We start from the raw sequence: 16,165 nt of genomic DNA on the forward strand, positions 1-16,165 counted from the left end.
GGCGCGCGCGCGCCGCCGACGTCGTTTGGCTCCCGCGCCGCCTCAAGAAGAGCTTCGTGGTGGCCATTGGCCTCTCGCTGCAGTCGTTTCCGGTTGCTGGGCATGCGACGCTCCACGTACTTGGCTATGGTTGCAGCGATATGCAGGAGGATGATACCGTCTCGTTTCCTCCTAGTACCTCTCGGTCGTCCTGCTGCACCAGCTCATGTGCGCGCACAATGACGTGCGCGTGTTTGCTCTGGCGGTGCGTCACGCGGTAGGATGAGGGTGCGTCATGCGCTCGTGCACTAGATGGGTGTCCAGCCTCGTGTCGCGGCGCTCCTCGAGGCGACGTCGGATCTCACGTCGCTCTATGCGCAGCTGCGCGACGTCGACACGCTTCTGCGGTACGACAAGATAGAGACAACTTGTCTGCATTCCGGTGGTGGGGTGTAGGATGGAGCTCGGGGTGGCCCGCGCTGAGCTCACGGGCGCCGCCGTCTCGCCGCCTCTCGACCTCACCTTTCTCGTCCACAGCGCATCGACCAATGCGGCGGCGCTGGATCCTGTCTCGACAGCGGATAGCCTGGCGCAAACGAGCCACTTGATCCCGCTGCCTGCCCATGCGCGCGGCGTGACGCATGCCAACTGGAAGCCCAAATTACGCTTTGCGTACAAGTGCCTCCAGTGCGACTCGCGGCTCCATGTGCACGAGGCCATCCGGATTCTTCGAGCCATTGCACACCTCAAGCCGCTCGGTTGCGACGTCGCCAACGTCCAGCTCAACCTCGGCGCGGTCTATTTACACCTCGAGCACCAAGTCGACGAAGCGATTGCGTGTTTCGAGTCGGCGATCCAACTCGACCCGACGTTGTGGAAAGCGTACTACAATCTCGCGATCGCACTGCTCCAGCGTGGCCGGCTCCTCGAAGGGAAGGACGCACTCGTCGCGGCCCTCGAGAAGCATCCGTCGGATCCGCGCACGATCGCGATGCTTGCCGACGTCAACGCAGCGCTCACGATGGCCGCGATGCAAGTCGTCGCCTCCGAGTGCGACCGACAGGCCTTTGCCAACGACGTGTCGGTCGTCGTGTCTTTTCTGACGGCGCCGGCCGCGCCGCTGGCCCCCGTTCGGTTTGCTGCGGCCATCAACTACGTGCAGGACGCGAGTGCGCTTGCGGTACCCGTGACGCAGCCGCTTTCGCCGGGCTGGGACGGTGCGATCGCCAACCTCTTGCACCGCCTGTATGTGTTTGCGGCGCTGCGGCAGCAGCACGTGCACGAGGTCGGTCTCGTTTTGTAGTATCAACGTATCAAGTTGATCGTAAAGACATCCTGATGTAGCTGTTTCAAAGCGTGTGCGAGCCCGACCAGCCGCAGTGGATCTCGATCACGGCCTTGGACCGCCTTGTGGCGACGACAACCGGCGTCGGCTTGTCAAATGAGGAGCGCACCGAGCTGAATGTGCTCTTCCCACGCCAGTACGCTTTTGAACCTGAAGTTGATACGTTCTTGATACATTGCTGGGGTAGGACGATGATTCACGCGCTCTTGCAGCCCAACCGTGTGACGTCCGACATCATTCGCGACGTGCGACGCCTCGGCGCTGCCTTCTCGCACCTCTCGTACCCCCGTCCTCGCGTTCGATCGGTGCCATCGCCCTGGACGCGCTGGCTGGACCTGCCGCTGCTCACGTGGCTCCAGTCGGTGCATAGCCTCAAGGCGAAAGCCTCGAGCATCTACGCCGTGCTCATCGACCTCGACCTCTTCAGTGTGCTGCACCTGGCGAAGCGCCAGCCGACGCTCAAGCCACAACATCTCAAGCCCATGGACTTGGCCGACCGCGGGACACTGATTTACGAGCTCTTTGGCCTTCGCCGGAGCATCGAGCTGGCGGCCGGGAGTGTCATCCAAGGTCCCACTCGTCGTCATCAACGCGTCGTGCGACCAAGTGCGTAGGCGCGATTCGCATCTTGACGGCCACGATTCAACGCCAGCAACGAAGAGAGCTCTACTTGATGGCCCGCGACGACATCAACGCGCACGACCGGACGCTCTCCATGGCGCTGCGCGACCACCTGCGCCGGCAAGAGACGATGCGCAACGTCTCGGAGACGCTGGAATGCATTCTCCAAGACGCGTTCTCTGCAATATTTACGCTGCCAGCGCTGCCCGCGATGCTACCGTGCATCCCGCTGCGCACCGAGCTCCGCATGCGCACCCACCTCGCGGCCACGTCGATTCAGCGGGCGCACCGCGAGGGAGCCCACGACGACACGTATCGTCTCACACGGTAGCAATTTACTTCACTTCGAAAATATCTGCCTGCTGCTCGAGCGCGAGGTGGCGGAGGTAGAGCGCTTCGGCGAAAAAGGCCATGACCGGGTGCAACTCGTCCTAGTCCATCATCGTTAGCGGTAGCATCGGTGCACGACGGGATAAGAACGTACGCGCGTCGCCAGCGAGAGCGGCCCCGGTACATCAAACACGTGCGTCTCGACCCGACCGAGTGCCGAGTTGCAGCCGGCTTGGCACGCGGCAAACACGGACGAGGACACGAGCGGGTCGTTCTTGCTGTGGAGCAGCAGCACGGGGGTAGGTTGCTTGAACGCGGGCGATGGCGGCGAGAGGAGACCACCCGAGAGGCTCACGACGCCACCAAGGCGCTCGGAAAACGTCGTTGCGACCGAAAGGGCCACATGGGCGCCCTAGCACTTGTTAGTGGGGCTAGGGTTACTATGAAGAAGGCGGACTTGCGCGAGGCCAAAGAGAAAGACGCGGTTGTACGGCCAGCCGTAGACCGTATGCAGCACGCGCAGTGCCTCGTGGAGCACGGGTAGAAGCTCGGCCATGCTAGCAACAACAGCGACGCTTGTCCATCGCGCCGAAAAGCATGTGTACTACCTCTGATCGCGAGCTGCGTGCGCAACGCCCGTCGGAAGCACGTCGCCTTGGTCGCTTAGCGCATGGTACCATGAATAGCCCAAGTCAAAGGGCAGCGCATGCGGCGCCCGCAGCGAGAGCAGTGCTACGCGGACGTGAAGACGGACCGACACGATGAGATCGGAGGACCTGTCTGGGGCAGCGCCATGGCTTGGCCGAGCGCGAACGAAGCTGCATGCGTATCGCCGAGGCCATGCAAGAAGACGACCAGATTCTCGTTGCTCGTGTCGCTGGGCTGGACGCTGAACGTCTGCAACGGCGTCGGAAAGCGCTCCGGCGCCAAGGCGACCGACCGCTCGATCGGCGCCAGCTCGTGCGGAAAGTACCACCGCGTGCGCTGCGACCTGCTGCACTTGAGAAGGATAGCGCGTCCTTCGGCGTGGACTTGGACGACCTCGCCGACACCGTCGCCGGCCTGCACTGTCTGGCCAACGTTCATGTGTCCCGAGACAGGCCGCAAATGTCTAAATACACGCCACCTTAGCCGCCACGTTGCCGTTAAAGGACATGCTGCGGCGAAACAACACACGTCGACGACGCAGGCGAGACGTAGCGAGGTGCTGCCACCGCACAAGGTGGTCGCGAGAACTATGTAGAGGCTGCTGGCGCACGACCAGCCATGGGTAGGACGCTGGTTCTGCGCTGAGGGCTTCCGCCATGTTGCGGCGACGACAGCATGCAGATAGTGAGAACCAATGCTATAGTGTCGATTGGAAAGGGTGGCCGTGCATTTGTCCGCGCATAAGGCGCCAACGGACCCTCGTACGGACGACCTCGTCGCCATCGAACTCTCTTGCGACTATTCAGTCGCGTGCATTTAGCCAGGGTAAGAATAGGCTCATCCGGATATCCGGATACGGTATTCCGCACAGCTTCACTGGCAAAGACCAAGAGACGGGCCCGCGTGCGGCCAAGCAACCCAAGCAAGGACGATGGTCGACATGCAGGCGTCGTCGAAAGGATCGAAGAAGCGCAAGCACGACGCCGACGCGGCGCCAAAGCGCGCCGCAACCAAGGCCAAGAAGGCGACCGCCAAGCCCACGCTGCCAGTGCTGCTGGGCACCGAGCCCGCGCGAAGCAGTGACGCCTCGACCAAGAAGCTCCAGAAGGGCGCGCCGCCCGAGGAAAGCACGACATGTATGCTATGCAACGCGAGCTTGAAGCTCAAGGACCTCCGGCAGCACGTCGGCGGCCACATGGCGTTGGAGGACTTTAGCGTGGTCCGCTGCGGCTTTTGCGGCCAAGACGACGGCAGCTGCGTGATTTCGCTGACCGCGGGCACGTCGACCGTGACGGTGACGCCGGTACCGCAAGGCAACTGCCCTCGGTTCCGCAAATTTTACGTCACGTCGGCCACGAAGAACCACAAGTGCACCAACATCCCGACGCAGTGCGCACGCTGCAACAAGTGGCTCTGGAAGTACACGCTGCGACAGCACTATCGCGACTGCCACGACGGCCTCGAGGCCATGACGGACGCGGAGCGAGAGGCCACGACGCTGAGCCAGGCCGAGCTCGACGGGCTCCACAAGCTCGCAAGCGACATTGCAGGTCGCAAGCGCAAGGCGGCGCCGCGACCGGCGCCGACGTCGTCGACCGAACCGGAGCTGTCGTTGTCGTCGTCGTCGTCGTCGTCGTGGATTGATGCGTTTGTGCCGTTGGAAGTCGAACCCAACGTCTTTCTGGTCTAGGCGGCAAGGACACTCTTGGCCAGACCATTTTGATAGCATTTAGATTATTAACCAGCTACGACGCATTCGTTTTGACCAAATCCATCCCTTGCTTCGAGTCCTCTCGCTGCCGAAATCGTTGCCGCCCGTAACCCTACCCCGCTCACTGGGACGTGTCATAGCGACCGGTTGTAGCGAACGTCCATCGTTGTGGGGGTCGCCATCGACCGCAGGTGGGGGGGCGACAGCAATTGTATGTCGTGAAGAGACGACCGATCGATGCCGTCCTTGCTTGACCATGCATCATCTAGTACATGTATATCGCCATTTACCAGACAGAAATCGTCGAGTTTCCTTCGCGGGTAGAGTACGTCCTTTCACAAAAAGCCTAAAATCGGCACACGGCAGCTGGACCCGTCGTTGCCTCCGCCGACGTCGAGCCAGCGAGCGGTTGGTCGACGGATGCAACGTTGGCTGCCGCATGCGGCCACACATCCAGCCAGCCAATGACGTGAAGCAAGGGCAGCCCCGTGCGTGCGCGGTACGCGTCGCCTCCCGGCTAGAATGACCATGACCCCTCGTGCCATCGTCGAGCGAATAGATCGAGATTATATGACCTTGTTGGTGAGTGAAATGCCCTTGCGAATCAAGTGCGACATCATGAGAAACGAGGTCATGACCATGAGCATCACGCACGGTAACCAGTGGTCGGCGATCCGGATTGCATACGAGAGACACACGAGCAGTTTACCGAGAAAGTTTGGGTTTCGACTGGACATAGCCGTCGTTAAGATGGGACGGCATCAAGAGTTATACGACACGAAGGTAGACGGATCACGTGAACAAGACGCGGGGCAAAACAAAGGACTTTTGCGTGTCGGTGGACAGGAGCAGCGTGAGTCCGATCGTATGCAGCGCCGTGCAAAAGCCCGAAAGCCCCGGCGCTGGCTCGACACGATTGGCAAGGATTTGATCGTCAGGCGCCCAGTCCGCCGCGAGCACGAGGACGCCGACGGCAGAGTCATGTACGCTGCCCAGACCTTGTCCACATCCTTTGCGACCCAGAAGAGCCCAAACATGGCGTGGTCTACAGAGGTGTCAGCGACAAGTTGCAATATTTTTTCAGAAGTACGTTCTCGCCAGGTGGAGGTAGGGAGGTGTGGACCACATGAGCAGTGGCAACACGAGCTTTTGCGCATTTAAAAGCACGCGAAACTGGATCGGCCGAGGACCGCCGAGCATGAGGTAGTCTAGTTGAGCGGAATGCCATACGTGGCCAAGGTCAAAGTCGACGATCCCTCGCTGCATGCTGCTGCTTCCAAGGTCTTGAGGTGAAACGATGCGCACCTCGTATTCTTCAAGTCTACGAAGATACCTAAATATATTCAAGATGGGGACGGCCCACCGGAGCCGTACTCATCGGATATATCATCTTGATGGTGTCGATGACGATGTCGGCGACGTGTCGCAGCGTCCCAGCCGTCCTCGACGTAGCGTGCATCCTTTTCCTTGGGCATTTCGTCAGCTACGAGGACAGCGATGATAAGACGCGAGGGCATCGCAAAAGGTGACGATGGTTGCAACGGCCCTCGGTTTCTTCCGTGGCGCTGCCGACTTTAATTGGTCGAGGTGTGGGCTAAAAAAGCTCCTGCCTCCTGACGTTGCACTTGCTATTGATACGACCGACCATGGAGTGGATCTACGTCACGGCGATCATCCCGGTCAAGGACTATTGCATGTACAGCTGCCTCGGCGGCCCACGCCCCTTGACGCTGGGGCAGCTCGTGAACCTCCACAAGGCCGCCACCGTCCCGCTCATGGTCGGGCTTATGCACGCGTACGACAACTTTACCATCTCGGCCTACATCTACGTTGCCTGTAATGGACAATGCGTTGAGAAAGACAGAATTGTCCACACGTGGATAGGTCATGGCTCGCTCGGGGTTGCGTGGCTCCTCAAAAGCCGGCTCATGCCCGACCGCCTCTTTGCCGGCCGCATGACGATCATGTCGTCATTGCTCTGCATCGGCGTCTTCGGCGGGTACTGGGCCGCGGGGTTTCTCTTGATTAGCGGCCGCGTCGAGTCGTCGTCGCTCGTGCTGTCCCTTGTGATTTTTCTGCACACGATGGGGCTTCTCTGTCTCATGTGCACCGACACACAAAAGTTTTACCAGCTCAAAGCGCGGCCGGGTCTCATCACGTACGCACTCCTCTCTCCTAATCCATGTATCCAATGGATATCCTAGCGATGGCTGGCTCACGTGGAGCCGCAACACCAACTACCTCGGGACGTTTAGCGTCTACCTCGCCCACGCTATTTTGGCGCAGCACTGGTTTCCATACGCGTGGCTCGGGCTCATGGTCGGCGTCTCGTACCTTTCGAGCATGATCGCCAAGGACATTTCGCTGCGCAAAAAGGTAATAGTCGATGCCACATCGTGCCAGATTGACATCTTGATACAGGACGGCGCGGACCGCTACATGTCGCAGGCGGGGTTCTTCTTTCCCAACCTATTTGGCTGGGCACGACACACGCTGTATGCACCCATCGTCGTTCATCCCGACGCTCCTTCAGGGCCAAGCCCCGACGAAGTCGTCGCTTGCAAGCCCCTGGGTCCTACGTAACATATAATCACCTCCAACTTGTACACCTATTGTCTGCAGTTTTGTACAAGGTAGACGTCTTTCAACGTACAACACGAGAGAAAGACGATCGAACGAGTACTCGCTGGGCATATTGAGAGCGCCTGCAACACGGGGCACCACAAAACAGAATCTGTATCAAATAAGAATGCAGTGTCCATACAGTGTCTTTGACCTATTTGGCACGCCAGACCATGGCACGGCCCGAGCTATTGCCGCTTACAATCACGTCGATCGACGGGTGGAACGTATTCATGGAGAAGACGGAGCGACAGAGGTCGTCGTCCAAGCGCTGGAGCGGCTGCGTGGTCGATGTGCCGAAAATCTCAATACAGCGCGGTTGCTGGTTCGAGCCGAGGACGAAGCGCGGCGTCGCCAAGCACTTGGGATCCCAGTGCGCGTGGAACTTGGTGAGCCACCGACCCGTCTGGTTATTGTGCACAAACCGGGTTGTGGGTTCGTCGCTACTCGCTGGCATGCTGTACAGATGGACATGGTCGTCTTGGCCGACAGTCACGAGCGCTTCTCCATTGGGTGAAAAGTAGGCGCAGTTGATACTGCGGTGGTGGGGCAACATGTTGAGCGGCGTCGACGGCTGGCGGGCATCCCAGAGGCACACGGTGCGGTCCAAGGACGCGGTCGCAAAGCTGCTACGAGCCACATGACGACACTACTGCGTGATAGGGTAAGGGTACGTACTGGGTGGACCCGGGCTGGCGGTGCACCGTGTTGATCTTCTTCTCATGAAGTGTCCACATCGTGGGCTTGTTACTCGCGCGCCGGTCAATCGAGAAGACGTGCCCAGCCTCGTCGCACGTCAAGAGTGCGTTCGGCTCCGAGACGTCGACATAGGTCAACGCGACGTCAGTGCGAAAGACGTCAGTGCGGGCTTGCGTCACTAGGTCGTACTGCTGGATGCTACCGTCAAAGGCCGACGTGAGCAACGTGGTCTCTGCTTCGAAATGGATCGACGAGATGGCTTGCTTGTGCGGCCGCCACGTCACAATCGTATTGTCGTCGCTGCTGTCGCGGCTCAAGGGCACCGACCAGAGCGCGACGTTGCCGTCAACGTCGGCGATCGCAGAGAGAATGTGGTCCGTAGCCACCGACGGGTGGCACGCGATCGCGTAGATGCGGCTCGGCGTGACCTTTTCCACATCCAGTTCGTGCAGCGAGTACTTGGCGTCTTCCTGTGGCGGCTCAACAACTGGCTTGCGCTCGGCGCTGTCCTTGCCAAAGAGCTGTCCAAGGGCCGCCGAGTCGGCCGCATTCGGAAAGGATGCTTCGTTCTGAACGAGGTCTTCAGTCAAGTGCGCACGAAGCTCGCGCGGCAGTGGCGAGCGAAGGTCCTCTGGCAGCACGGCCTCCTGGCCTTGGAGGCGGCGCGACGACCGACGTGGCGCGACCACTTGGTCATCGACGGTCTTCTTGCGCTTCGTGGGCGTGGGCTTGGCCGCGCTAATGCGCTGCTTGAGCGCCGTCGCCGACGCCTTGAGCCCCATCGCCTCCATCATTTGCATGTTGCGCGCAATCTTGGCGCGGCGCGCCTCCTCATACGCCGACATGCGCCTGGATCGATGATGCTCGTCCACGATTTGCTAAATGTAGCACAAAACCGGATGCGTCCGGATACGGCGCCGAGTTCCCGCCACGATGAAGCCCATGGACGATTGGCGCCGTACGGTCGTAGCTCTCGATGCACGAGGCGTCAATGACGAGGATGACGCACCTCGACGTGTCGTGCTGCATCGGTAGAAGACAGTGAAGCGCTTGGTCGAGCTGCTGGGTTCATGCCGGCTTAACGAACTCTCCCCGTGATTTGTGTCGGCTGTCCTGGCGCTTTAAAGAAACCGTCTATCAAGCAGGCGCCACACGTTGCATGACGATGACGTGGCGTGCGAAGATGCGAGTCGTCGGTCGAGTGCGTGCAGCGTTTTCTATTTCGTTCTATTTAGCTCAACGTGGGCGGCTCGATGACAGAAGCGCTTGTTCCAGTAGAACGCAGGTGTCTTCCTCGGTCGCGTGGGTACTACGGGATGCCAACCTCGTCATCCAACGAAGAGGACGTTTCATGACGGACTCGTGTCTGCATCGAAACTAAATTAATCTTGGGCAACTCGATGGCGCGTGCGCATAAGGTCGTGGCGCCAGGTCCGTCCACACAGCTCATGGAAGCGCTCGCGGTGCGGCGCTACCGCGTGCGGCACGACGCGTGCCTCTTCTTCGTGAGTCTCCTCGTCTCGATCAACATCGTCATCATGGTACGCACTTAATTCTCTGCCGAAAGAGCTCGTAGCATCGCCGACCAACACATAGCCGTTCCAGGCGTACGTGTCCGAGGCGGTGCCATGGAGCGCACCGCCCATGGACAAGCCGGATGCAGCGAGCTTTGCCGCCTTCAATGCCTCGACGCTTGCGCTCAACCAAGCCTTGTACAGCCGCAGCACACTCCCGAGAGGGGTCACCTACCATGCGGACGTGGCTCGACACAGCTACGTCCTGCGCCACGTGCTCGACGTGTCGGTGCCCACGACGTGCGCGTCCTTGGTCCCGGGGCTACCGGGGGCGGTGTTTTACGGTGCAGCCATGCACGCGCTTCTCTGCGACGTTGCGACGTCGAGGAATCAGTCGTGGCACAACCGGGGCACGTGCCTCGTGGTGACGTTTCTCTGGCTTCCAATCGCGCACGAGTGTCTCTGGCTCACGTCCGGCAACGATTTGGTCGCGACCAATGCGTCGATGGAGGTGACGTTGACCTTTGCATTGACACAGTACCCGTACCCGGCGCTGCTCTGGGCCAAGTTTGTGTTCCGCGCGATTTCAACGCTTGTCGTGGCGTATGTATTGTGGGATCGGTACTATAAGCACTACTTTGCTCTGGCCCGCTTGATGGGCCAATACGGCCACCGCGCCGACTTGGACAAGGCGTGCGAATGGCACTACCTCCTCGTCGTCGGCGACCCCTCGTCGATCCTCGTCACGAGTCCGCTGATTGTCGGTGTGTTTTTTCTGGACATTTGGCTGAGCCCGCATGTGATCGCGACGGCCGTGCTCCGCCTCTTGCAAACCCAAGAGGTTTCGACCATGCTCCGCGCCGCCTTGTACCTCTTCCGCATGGTATCCGACGCGTCATCATCGACAATTAGTTTCATTTGGACTAGGTCTGGATCGCCTACGGTGCCATGTGTGCAACGTCCGTGTGTCTGAAGCGATCGCGGCGCCACTGCGTCTTTGCCGAAGTCGACCCGACCGTGCTCGTGCTCATTATGACGTTCTATGGTCCGCTATTGTGGCTCATGGCGGGCAACGTGTGGACTTGCCTGCGATTCTGTCAATGGCTCCTCACGTGCCTCCTGCCTGACGACGCCAAGGTGACACGCGTCGAGATCATCCTCGTCGGCTGCGTCTACATTGCCTTCGTGGCGCTTCTGCCATTGACGTACGGCTTTGTCGCGGGCTATATCCGTATGATAGATGATGACAAGGTGTCCAATGTCACTGAGGACGATCGTATGTAGGAACACCGAGGGCACCACCGATCGCGTACGATAGCTTTCGGTACAACTCGTTCAAGACGCGCGCGCTCATCACGCAGGTCCACCCGCTTCGCCTCGGTGAACACGTGGGTCTCTCGTTCGGTGGCTCGATTTACTCGGTGTTTGAAATGCACATGCAGTACAAGAAGACACCGACGATGAACGCGCGCGGGTCCGACTGCTTTCTCTTGTGCTACCGCAACAATGCCCTCGTCACCAAGATGCGGCTCAGTCTTCTCTGCAGCCTCGACTGCACTGGCGGCGGGAAGAGTCCGCCCATCATTGACGCCGAAGAGCCGTGCGAGTTTCATGTGAACGCGTTCAACTACACGGGTCGCCACCGAAAGCTCTCGCTCATCGCGGGCCGAGGCAGCATCGATACGCGCATCACCATTTCCCGATCGGCCCACCCGACCGAGTGGTGTATGTAATAGCTTGACATCCTATAAGAATCGTATAAGATGTTTAGTACTATGTTTGATTTGATTTGATCCAACAGGACGAGCGCGTTGCAAGCTAAGGCTCTGTCTCGGACGCAGGTGCTAGGGCGTCGAGCTATGGAAACACATGCGTCGTCAGATATGCTGACCAAATGAACGCTACAACCCAGTGGGTCGAGCTACAACCGAACCTGACGAGCAGCTAAATTGCCCTCAACATCCATTCCATCATGAATGGAATTGACTCCTTCCTCGACTAATGTCTCCAGTATAGAAGGCCCTTTGCCATACAAACGGCAGAGACAGCCGGGCGCGCAGCAAATGCCAGCCCGAGACCCAACGCGACCGTCCAAGATCGCACCCCTTCACATACGTTTCCTCCACCATTCCCAAAAGTACCCTACCCTTCACATAGGTACTGTCGGCAAACGGACCCTTTTGGTTGGCTTCCAGTCGTTGGGTCTTTTAGACCAATGGCATCGCCCGACGTAATTGGCTCGCGAGCATCAAGTTGCATCTCGCGTCGCCGCCGGTATGAAGAAGAAGGCCATCAAGTTCATCGCCAAGGGCGGGCTCAAGCACAAGATTGCCAAGCGCAATGACAAGAAGAAGTTCAACAAGGGCAAGAAGCCGGCCGTGCCATCGACCAAGCCGACGAAGGCGGCGCCGCGCGCGGCCGACGCCGAGTCGTCCGACATGCTGGACGACATGGACGTGGACGACTTTCTCAACGGCGACTTCCTCGACAACGACGAGGACGACGACGATGAGGTGAACGGCAGCGACGACGATGTCGACATGAACGGTGACGACGACGATGACGATGCCTCGAGTGAAGAAGAGGACGAGAGCGCGCTCGACCCGCGCTACCTCGCGCCGAGCCGCGACGAGGACATTGCCGAGTCGGACGACGACGAGGAGGCCAACGCCGCGTCCGTGCCCAACGAAGCGCCCGGTTCGGACTCGCGCATCGAGCTCACGATGGAGGCGCTCCGCGCAATTGAAGCCAAATGCGAGAGTTCGCCGAGCATCAAGTCGCTGCGCCGCCTGCTGCAGATCTTTAGCGACGCGTGCCAGTCGCCCGAGTCGGACAAGACCGGCCCGAAGAACACCAAGTACGACATTCGGTCGAGCGCAGTCTACAACGAGCTCATGGTGTCGGTCTTCAAGCACACGGTGTCGATCTGGGATGCGTACTTTGGCGAGACACTGGACGCTAAGAAGTGGTAGGGCTCCTCGTGCTTTTAAAGCTGTAGGATTCACAATCTGTCCTTAGGTCCAAGATTGCGCCGATGCTCCGCCGCTTCTACGCGTGCGCCGTGTACCTGCTGCAAGAGACGACCAACGCCGACATCCAGCGCTTCGTGCTTCGCGGCTTGACCAAGTACATGCGCTTCGTCGTGCCGTGCCACAAGACAGCACGCAAGCTGCTCAAGTGCTTCGTCTCGCTCTGGGGCAAGTCGCTCGACACGCAAGTGTGCATGCTCGCATTCGTCCGCGTCCGCGAGCTCGCGCAGCTTATGCCGTTCCCGTTCCTCGAGCTCTGCCTCAAGGCACTGTATTTGAGCTACATGCGCAACGCCAAGTTTACCAACGGCGTCAACTTCCAGCACCACATCGTCATGGGCAACTGCATCGTCGAGCTCTACGGGCTCGACCTCGTCTCGTCGTACCAGCACGTGTTTATCTACATCCGCCAGCTCGCGATCTCGATCCGGAAGGCGATCGCGGCGCCGTCGACCGAGACGCTCAAGGGCCTTCTCACGTGGCGCTTTGTCAACTGCCTCAAGGTCTGGGCCGCGGTCGTCGCGGCGTATCCGGAAGAGAACCAGCTCAAGGCGCTTGTCTATCCGATCTCGCAGCTCTGCTTTGCGCTCATGCGCCTCGCGTCGGTCGTGCGCTACATCCCGCTGCGCTTCCAATGCATCAAGGTGCTCCAGCAGATCGCGTTCGCGACCAACACGTTTGTCCCGACGGCGCCGGTGCTCCTCGAGGTCCTCGCGCTCGGCACGAAGGCCAAGACCAAGAAGCAGGCCAAGGACACGGAGATCGTCGAATTGGATCTGCTGGTCAAGCTCTCAAAGGCGGCGACCGAGAACAAGCGCGTTCAAGACATGGTCGTCTCCAAAGTGTTTGAGCTCCTCCAGCGCGAGTGCGACGTGTACAAGTACTCGATCGCGTTCCCGGAATTCGCCGTGCCGCTGTCGCTGGCGCTCGCCAAGTTTGCGAGCTCCACGAACGTGCCGCAGTGGAAGTCGATGGCCCGGGGTCTCATCGCGAGCATTGAGAAGCGCTCCGAGTGGATTCGCGCCAAGCGGGTCGTGGCCGACATTGCGCCCAAGGAGCTTGAGAAGGTCAAGGCGTTCCTCGCGGCCGAGCGATCGGAGGCCGTCACCAAGATCTTTGAGAAGGACGCCAAGTCGCAGACTGAGAAGGCCGCGCTGTACAAGCAGCAGCACGGCGGCGACCACGCGGGCGACGACGACGACGACGACGCGATCGACGACATTGTGCGCGGCGACACGCAGCATGCGGACAAGGACGACGACGACGACGACATGTCGGACGAGGAAGAGGAAAAGCCCAAGAAGAAGCGCAACAAGAAGAAGAAGAAGACCAACGCCGGCCCCAAGGTGAGCCTCGACGAGTTCAAAAAGTCGGTCGCCGCCGTCGACGAAGACGATCACGTCGAAAACATGGTCTGGTCGGACGACGAGTAGATGCTTGGTTAAAAATCTTATATTGTATATTCATGGCTGAGCGCGCGTGTGTTGGCTCTCGACGGTCGCGCTGCAACAACAATCAGGCCATACGTCGAGTCGTATACGCCCCATGGTATGACCATGCCGATCAAGTCGTGGCCGCAGGCGCAGGCCACACATAAATGCCCATGGCCCGTGCGCCACACGTGGGTGGGCTGTGCTTGTGCGACCAAGTAGCACGTCTCTCGCCGCGGGCGCCGCATGGGCCATTAATGGCCCATCCATGCCATCCTGATCGTGTCGTGGAGGTGAGCCGTCGTAGTGCGCACCAGTGGCACGCATCACCAATGGCCCATGCGCCACACGTGGCCTACCTCGTAGCATGCGCGATGGACCCGACGCGGCTCTCGTCGTGGGCTACGGCAGGCTGCACGGCTCTTGATCATGCCCATCGGTGCCATGCCTATCGCACGGATGCACGGCCACCGCGTCGCTTTCCCATCCAACGTGCCATTGGCTGCCTTATCAGGATCGCAACACTATTTTACGCGCGCCTTTTCACCACGACCAGCGCTCACGACAAGGCCATATTACGCCCACTTGACCATGCAAATGGCGCTAGTCGTGCGCCAGGATATCCTACGTACGCTCGTCGTCTCGTACAGGATTTAGTGTTGATGGTGGTGTATCCGGATAAAGTCAATACAAACTTCAAGTGCAAATTATGGAAGGCAACTTCGAAGCTCGAAGCCATTTCGAAAACCATGTCGGCTGCGTACGCCGGGCGCAAGACGGGCAAGCCGGCCGCGTCGGCCGCCGCCGCTAAGAACAAGAAGTTCGAGCTCACGGAGGAGCAGAAGCAGGAGATCCGCGAGGCCTTCGACCTCTTCGACACGGACGGCTCGGGCACGATCGACGCCAAGGAGCTTAAGGTGGCCATGCGCGCGCTGGGCTTCGAGCCCAAGAAGGAAGAGATCAAGAAGATGATTAGCGACATTGACAAGGATGGCAGTGGCACGATCGACTTTACCGAGTTTCTCGAGATGATGACGAGCAAGATGTCGGAGAAGGACTCGCGCGAAGAGATCCTCAAGGCCTTTCGGCTCTTTGACGACGACGAGACGGGCAAGATTAGCTTCCGCAACCTCAAGCGCGTGGCCAAGGAGCTCGGCGAGAACATGACCGACGAGGAGCTGCAAGAGATGATCGACGAGGCCGACCGCGACGGCGACGGCGAGATCAACGAAGAAGAGTTTTTGCGCATCATGAAGAAGACCAGCTTGTATTAACCACAGACAACTACGACAACGTATGAAGATGTACCTTGCTGGTGTTGCAGGAAGCTGTCGTGAGCGAAGGCTCAAGCCTCCGTCCGAGAAGGCCATCGTCGCGCCCTCGGCATACAGTCGTATGTATGCCATCATCACCCATCGTGCAAGCGCATGGCATGCGGTTGGTTGACGTACTACAGGTGACCCGAGAAGCGAGGCCAGACGACTTTATATGTACATGCTTGCCGACTGTACCTTGCTTGGGCCGGCGACTTGCGACGACGTGGGCGCAGACAGGTCGCACGTTACTCCGCAGGAAGAATCCCTCGGCCCTCCGAGGCCATAGACGCGTTGTCAGGCCTCTTACTTCCATCTTGGCTGCTTGGCCAGTCGAAGTCGTACAGGTATACGCGCCTAGCGACCAGCGCATTCCGCCATCGACCTCGTGTCGCGGGTACTCTGTGAGCTGGCCGATGCATCCATGCGTGTCCCTGCCATGCACGACAATGTGTGGCGGTTGACAGATAATCCGTCGCCATGCGATCGGTGCACGGTCTGTACCTACCATGTAGTGTACATGGGACGTGGTCGATGATGCGGGTGGCCGAGGGCCGAGCCTCCGCCACGTCAAAGGGGTCGTCCCGCCATCGGCGACAGTGGTCGGTGTCGCCCGTCCTACATGTACTTGTTGGACGAGGCTGCTGTCTACACGGGGACAGTTCCATGATACCAGCTGGGCGACGCAGTAATCCGATGTCGCGACCCAGACGACGCCGCCAGACGTAAATTGACATGGTCGAGCCCAAGAGCGACTGGCAGGTCGAGTCCGAGCGGTACCTCTGGTGCATTCCGTCGCCGTGGTACAGCGCCGAGCCCGAGACCTACCACATCCTCTTTGGCCTGCGCTTTCGCCGGTGGCAGCTCCTCGTGGCGGCCGTCACGATCCACGCGCTCCTCGGCTGGCTACTGCCGCTTGGCGCC

The 16,165-nt window shown here is 59.7% G+C and overlaps 8 protein-coding genes across 8 annotated transcripts; 6 read left to right on the plus strand and 2 right to left on the minus strand.

The window, feature by feature from the left end:
• Positions 1–205: 205 nt before the first annotated feature.
• SPRG_09586 (hypothetical protein) lies at positions 206–2,276 on the plus strand (the record flags this gene model as incomplete). The annotated part of the gene is made up of 6 exons (XM_012349012.1): positions 206–244; positions 292–386; positions 436–1,264; positions 1,324–1,460; positions 1,512–1,894; positions 1,939–2,276. 6 exons carry the CDS (start codon positions 206–208, stop codon positions 2,274–2,276), a joined length of 1,821 nt encoding a protein of 606 aa, XP_012204402.1.
• On the minus strand, positions 2,277–3,381 carry SPRG_09587 (hypothetical protein). The gene is made up of 5 exons (XM_012349013.1): positions 3,052–3,381; positions 2,884–3,007; positions 2,733–2,832; positions 2,430–2,687; positions 2,277–2,376 (listed from the first exon to the last, which is right to left on the minus strand). Exons 1-5 carry the CDS (start codon positions 3,359–3,361, stop codon positions 2,281–2,283), a joined length of 888 nt encoding a protein of 295 aa, XP_012204403.1. The 5' UTR covers positions 3,362–3,381; the 3' UTR covers positions 2,277–2,280.
• A 442-nt stretch (positions 3,382–3,823) lies between these two features.
• Positions 3,824–4,690, plus strand: SPRG_09588 (hypothetical protein). The gene has a single exon (XM_012349014.1). The coding sequence runs from the start codon at positions 3,855–3,857 to the stop codon at positions 4,611–4,613; it is 759 nt and encodes a 252-aa protein (XP_012204404.1). The 5' UTR covers positions 3,824–3,854; the 3' UTR covers positions 4,614–4,690.
• A 1,590-nt stretch (positions 4,691–6,280) lies between these two features.
• On the plus strand, positions 6,281–7,217 carry SPRG_09589 (hypothetical protein; the record flags this gene model as incomplete). The annotated part of the gene is made up of 4 exons (XM_012349015.1): positions 6,281–6,470; positions 6,519–6,792; positions 6,839–7,010; positions 7,056–7,217. 4 exons carry the CDS (start codon positions 6,281–6,283, stop codon positions 7,215–7,217), a joined length of 798 nt encoding a protein of 265 aa, XP_012204405.1.
• Positions 7,218–7,320: 103 nt separating this feature from the next.
• Positions 7,321–8,827, minus strand: SPRG_09590 (hypothetical protein). The gene is made up of 2 exons (XM_012349016.1): positions 7,935–8,827; positions 7,321–7,885 (listed from the first exon to the last, which is right to left on the minus strand). The coding sequence occupies exons 1-2, from the start codon at positions 8,798–8,800 to the stop codon at positions 7,411–7,413; spliced, it is 1,341 nt and encodes a 446-aa protein (XP_012204406.1). The 5' UTR covers positions 8,801–8,827; the 3' UTR covers positions 7,321–7,410.
• A 518-nt stretch (positions 8,828–9,345) lies between these two features.
• On the plus strand, positions 9,346–11,209 carry SPRG_09591 (hypothetical protein). Its single transcript, XM_012349017.1, has 4 exons — positions 9,346–9,496; positions 9,552–10,352; positions 10,397–10,700; positions 10,754–11,209. The coding sequence occupies exons 1-4, from the start codon at positions 9,356–9,358 to the stop codon at positions 11,200–11,202; spliced, it is 1,695 nt and encodes a 564-aa protein (XP_012204407.1). The 5' UTR covers positions 9,346–9,355; the 3' UTR covers positions 11,203–11,209.
• Positions 11,210–11,711: 502 nt separating this feature from the next.
• Positions 11,712–13,980, plus strand: SPRG_09592 (hypothetical protein). The gene is made up of 2 exons (XM_012349018.1): positions 11,712–12,437; positions 12,488–13,980. The coding sequence occupies exons 1-2, from the start codon at positions 11,746–11,748 to the stop codon at positions 13,929–13,931; spliced, it is 2,136 nt and encodes a 711-aa protein (XP_012204408.1). The 5' UTR covers positions 11,712–11,745; the 3' UTR covers positions 13,932–13,980.
• A 678-nt stretch (positions 13,981–14,658) lies between these two features.
• On the plus strand, positions 14,659–15,235 carry SPRG_09593 (caltractin). The gene has a single exon (XM_012349019.1). The coding sequence runs from the start codon at positions 14,678–14,680 to the stop codon at positions 15,200–15,202; it is 525 nt and encodes a 174-aa protein (XP_012204409.1). The 5' UTR covers positions 14,659–14,677; the 3' UTR covers positions 15,203–15,235.
• Positions 15,236–16,165: the final 930 nt, after the last annotated feature.

This window comes from Saprolegnia parasitica (assembly GCF_000151545.1).
Source record: "Saprolegnia parasitica CBS 223.65 unplaced genomic scaffold supercont2.49, whole genome shotgun sequence".
NCBI classification, from domain to species: domain Eukaryota; phylum Oomycota; class Saprolegniomycetes; order Saprolegniales; family Saprolegniaceae; genus Saprolegnia; species Saprolegnia parasitica.

Excerpts from the sequence above, each read along its gene's own strand:
- SPRG_09593 (XM_012349019.1), top strand. The coding sequence starts at position 14,678 with ATGTCGGCTGCGTACGCCGGGCGCAAGACGGGCAAGCCGGCCGCGTCG.
- SPRG_09588 (XM_012349014.1), top strand. The coding sequence starts at position 3,855 with ATGGTCGACATGCAGGCGTCGTCGAAAGGATCGAAGAAGCGCAAGCAC.
- SPRG_09590 (XM_012349016.1), bottom strand. The coding sequence starts at position 8,800 with ATGTCGGCGTATGAGGAGGCGCGCCGCGCCAAGATTGCGCGCAACATG. Across the intron at positions 7,886-7,934 it reads CGCCAGCCCGGGTCCACCCA|CAGCTTTGCGACCGCGTCCT; the intron begins GTACGTACCCTT and ends TGTGGCTCGTAG.
- SPRG_09591 (XM_012349017.1), top strand. The coding sequence starts at position 9,356 with ATGGCGCGTGCGCATAAGGTCGTGGCGCCAGGTCCGTCCACACAGCTC. Across the intron at positions 9,497-9,551 it reads CGATCAACATCGTCATCATG|CCGTTCCAGGCGTACGTGTC; the intron begins GTACGCACTTAA and ends ACCAACACATAG. Across the intron at positions 10,701-10,753 it reads CTTTGTCGCGGGCTATATCC|GAACACCGAGGGCACCACCG; the intron begins GTATGATAGATG and ends GATCGTATGTAG.
- SPRG_09587 (XM_012349013.1), bottom strand. The coding sequence starts at position 3,361 with ATGAACGTTGGCCAGACAGTGCAGGCCGGCGACGGTGTCGGCGAGGTC. Across the intron at positions 3,008-3,051 it reads CATGGCGCTGCCCCAGACAG|CACTGCTCTCGCTGCGGGCG; the intron begins GTCCTCCGATCT and ends ACGTCCGCGTAG. Across the intron at positions 2,833-2,883 it reads CACGCAGCTCGCGATCAGAG|CATGGCCGAGCTTCTACCCG; the intron begins GTAGTACACATG and ends TGTTGTTGCTAG.
- SPRG_09592 (XM_012349018.1), top strand. The coding sequence starts at position 11,746 with ATGAAGAAGAAGGCCATCAAGTTCATCGCCAAGGGCGGGCTCAAGCAC. Across the intron at positions 12,438-12,487 it reads ACACTGGACGCTAAGAAGTG|GTCCAAGATTGCGCCGATGC; the intron begins GTAGGGCTCCTC and ends ATCTGTCCTTAG.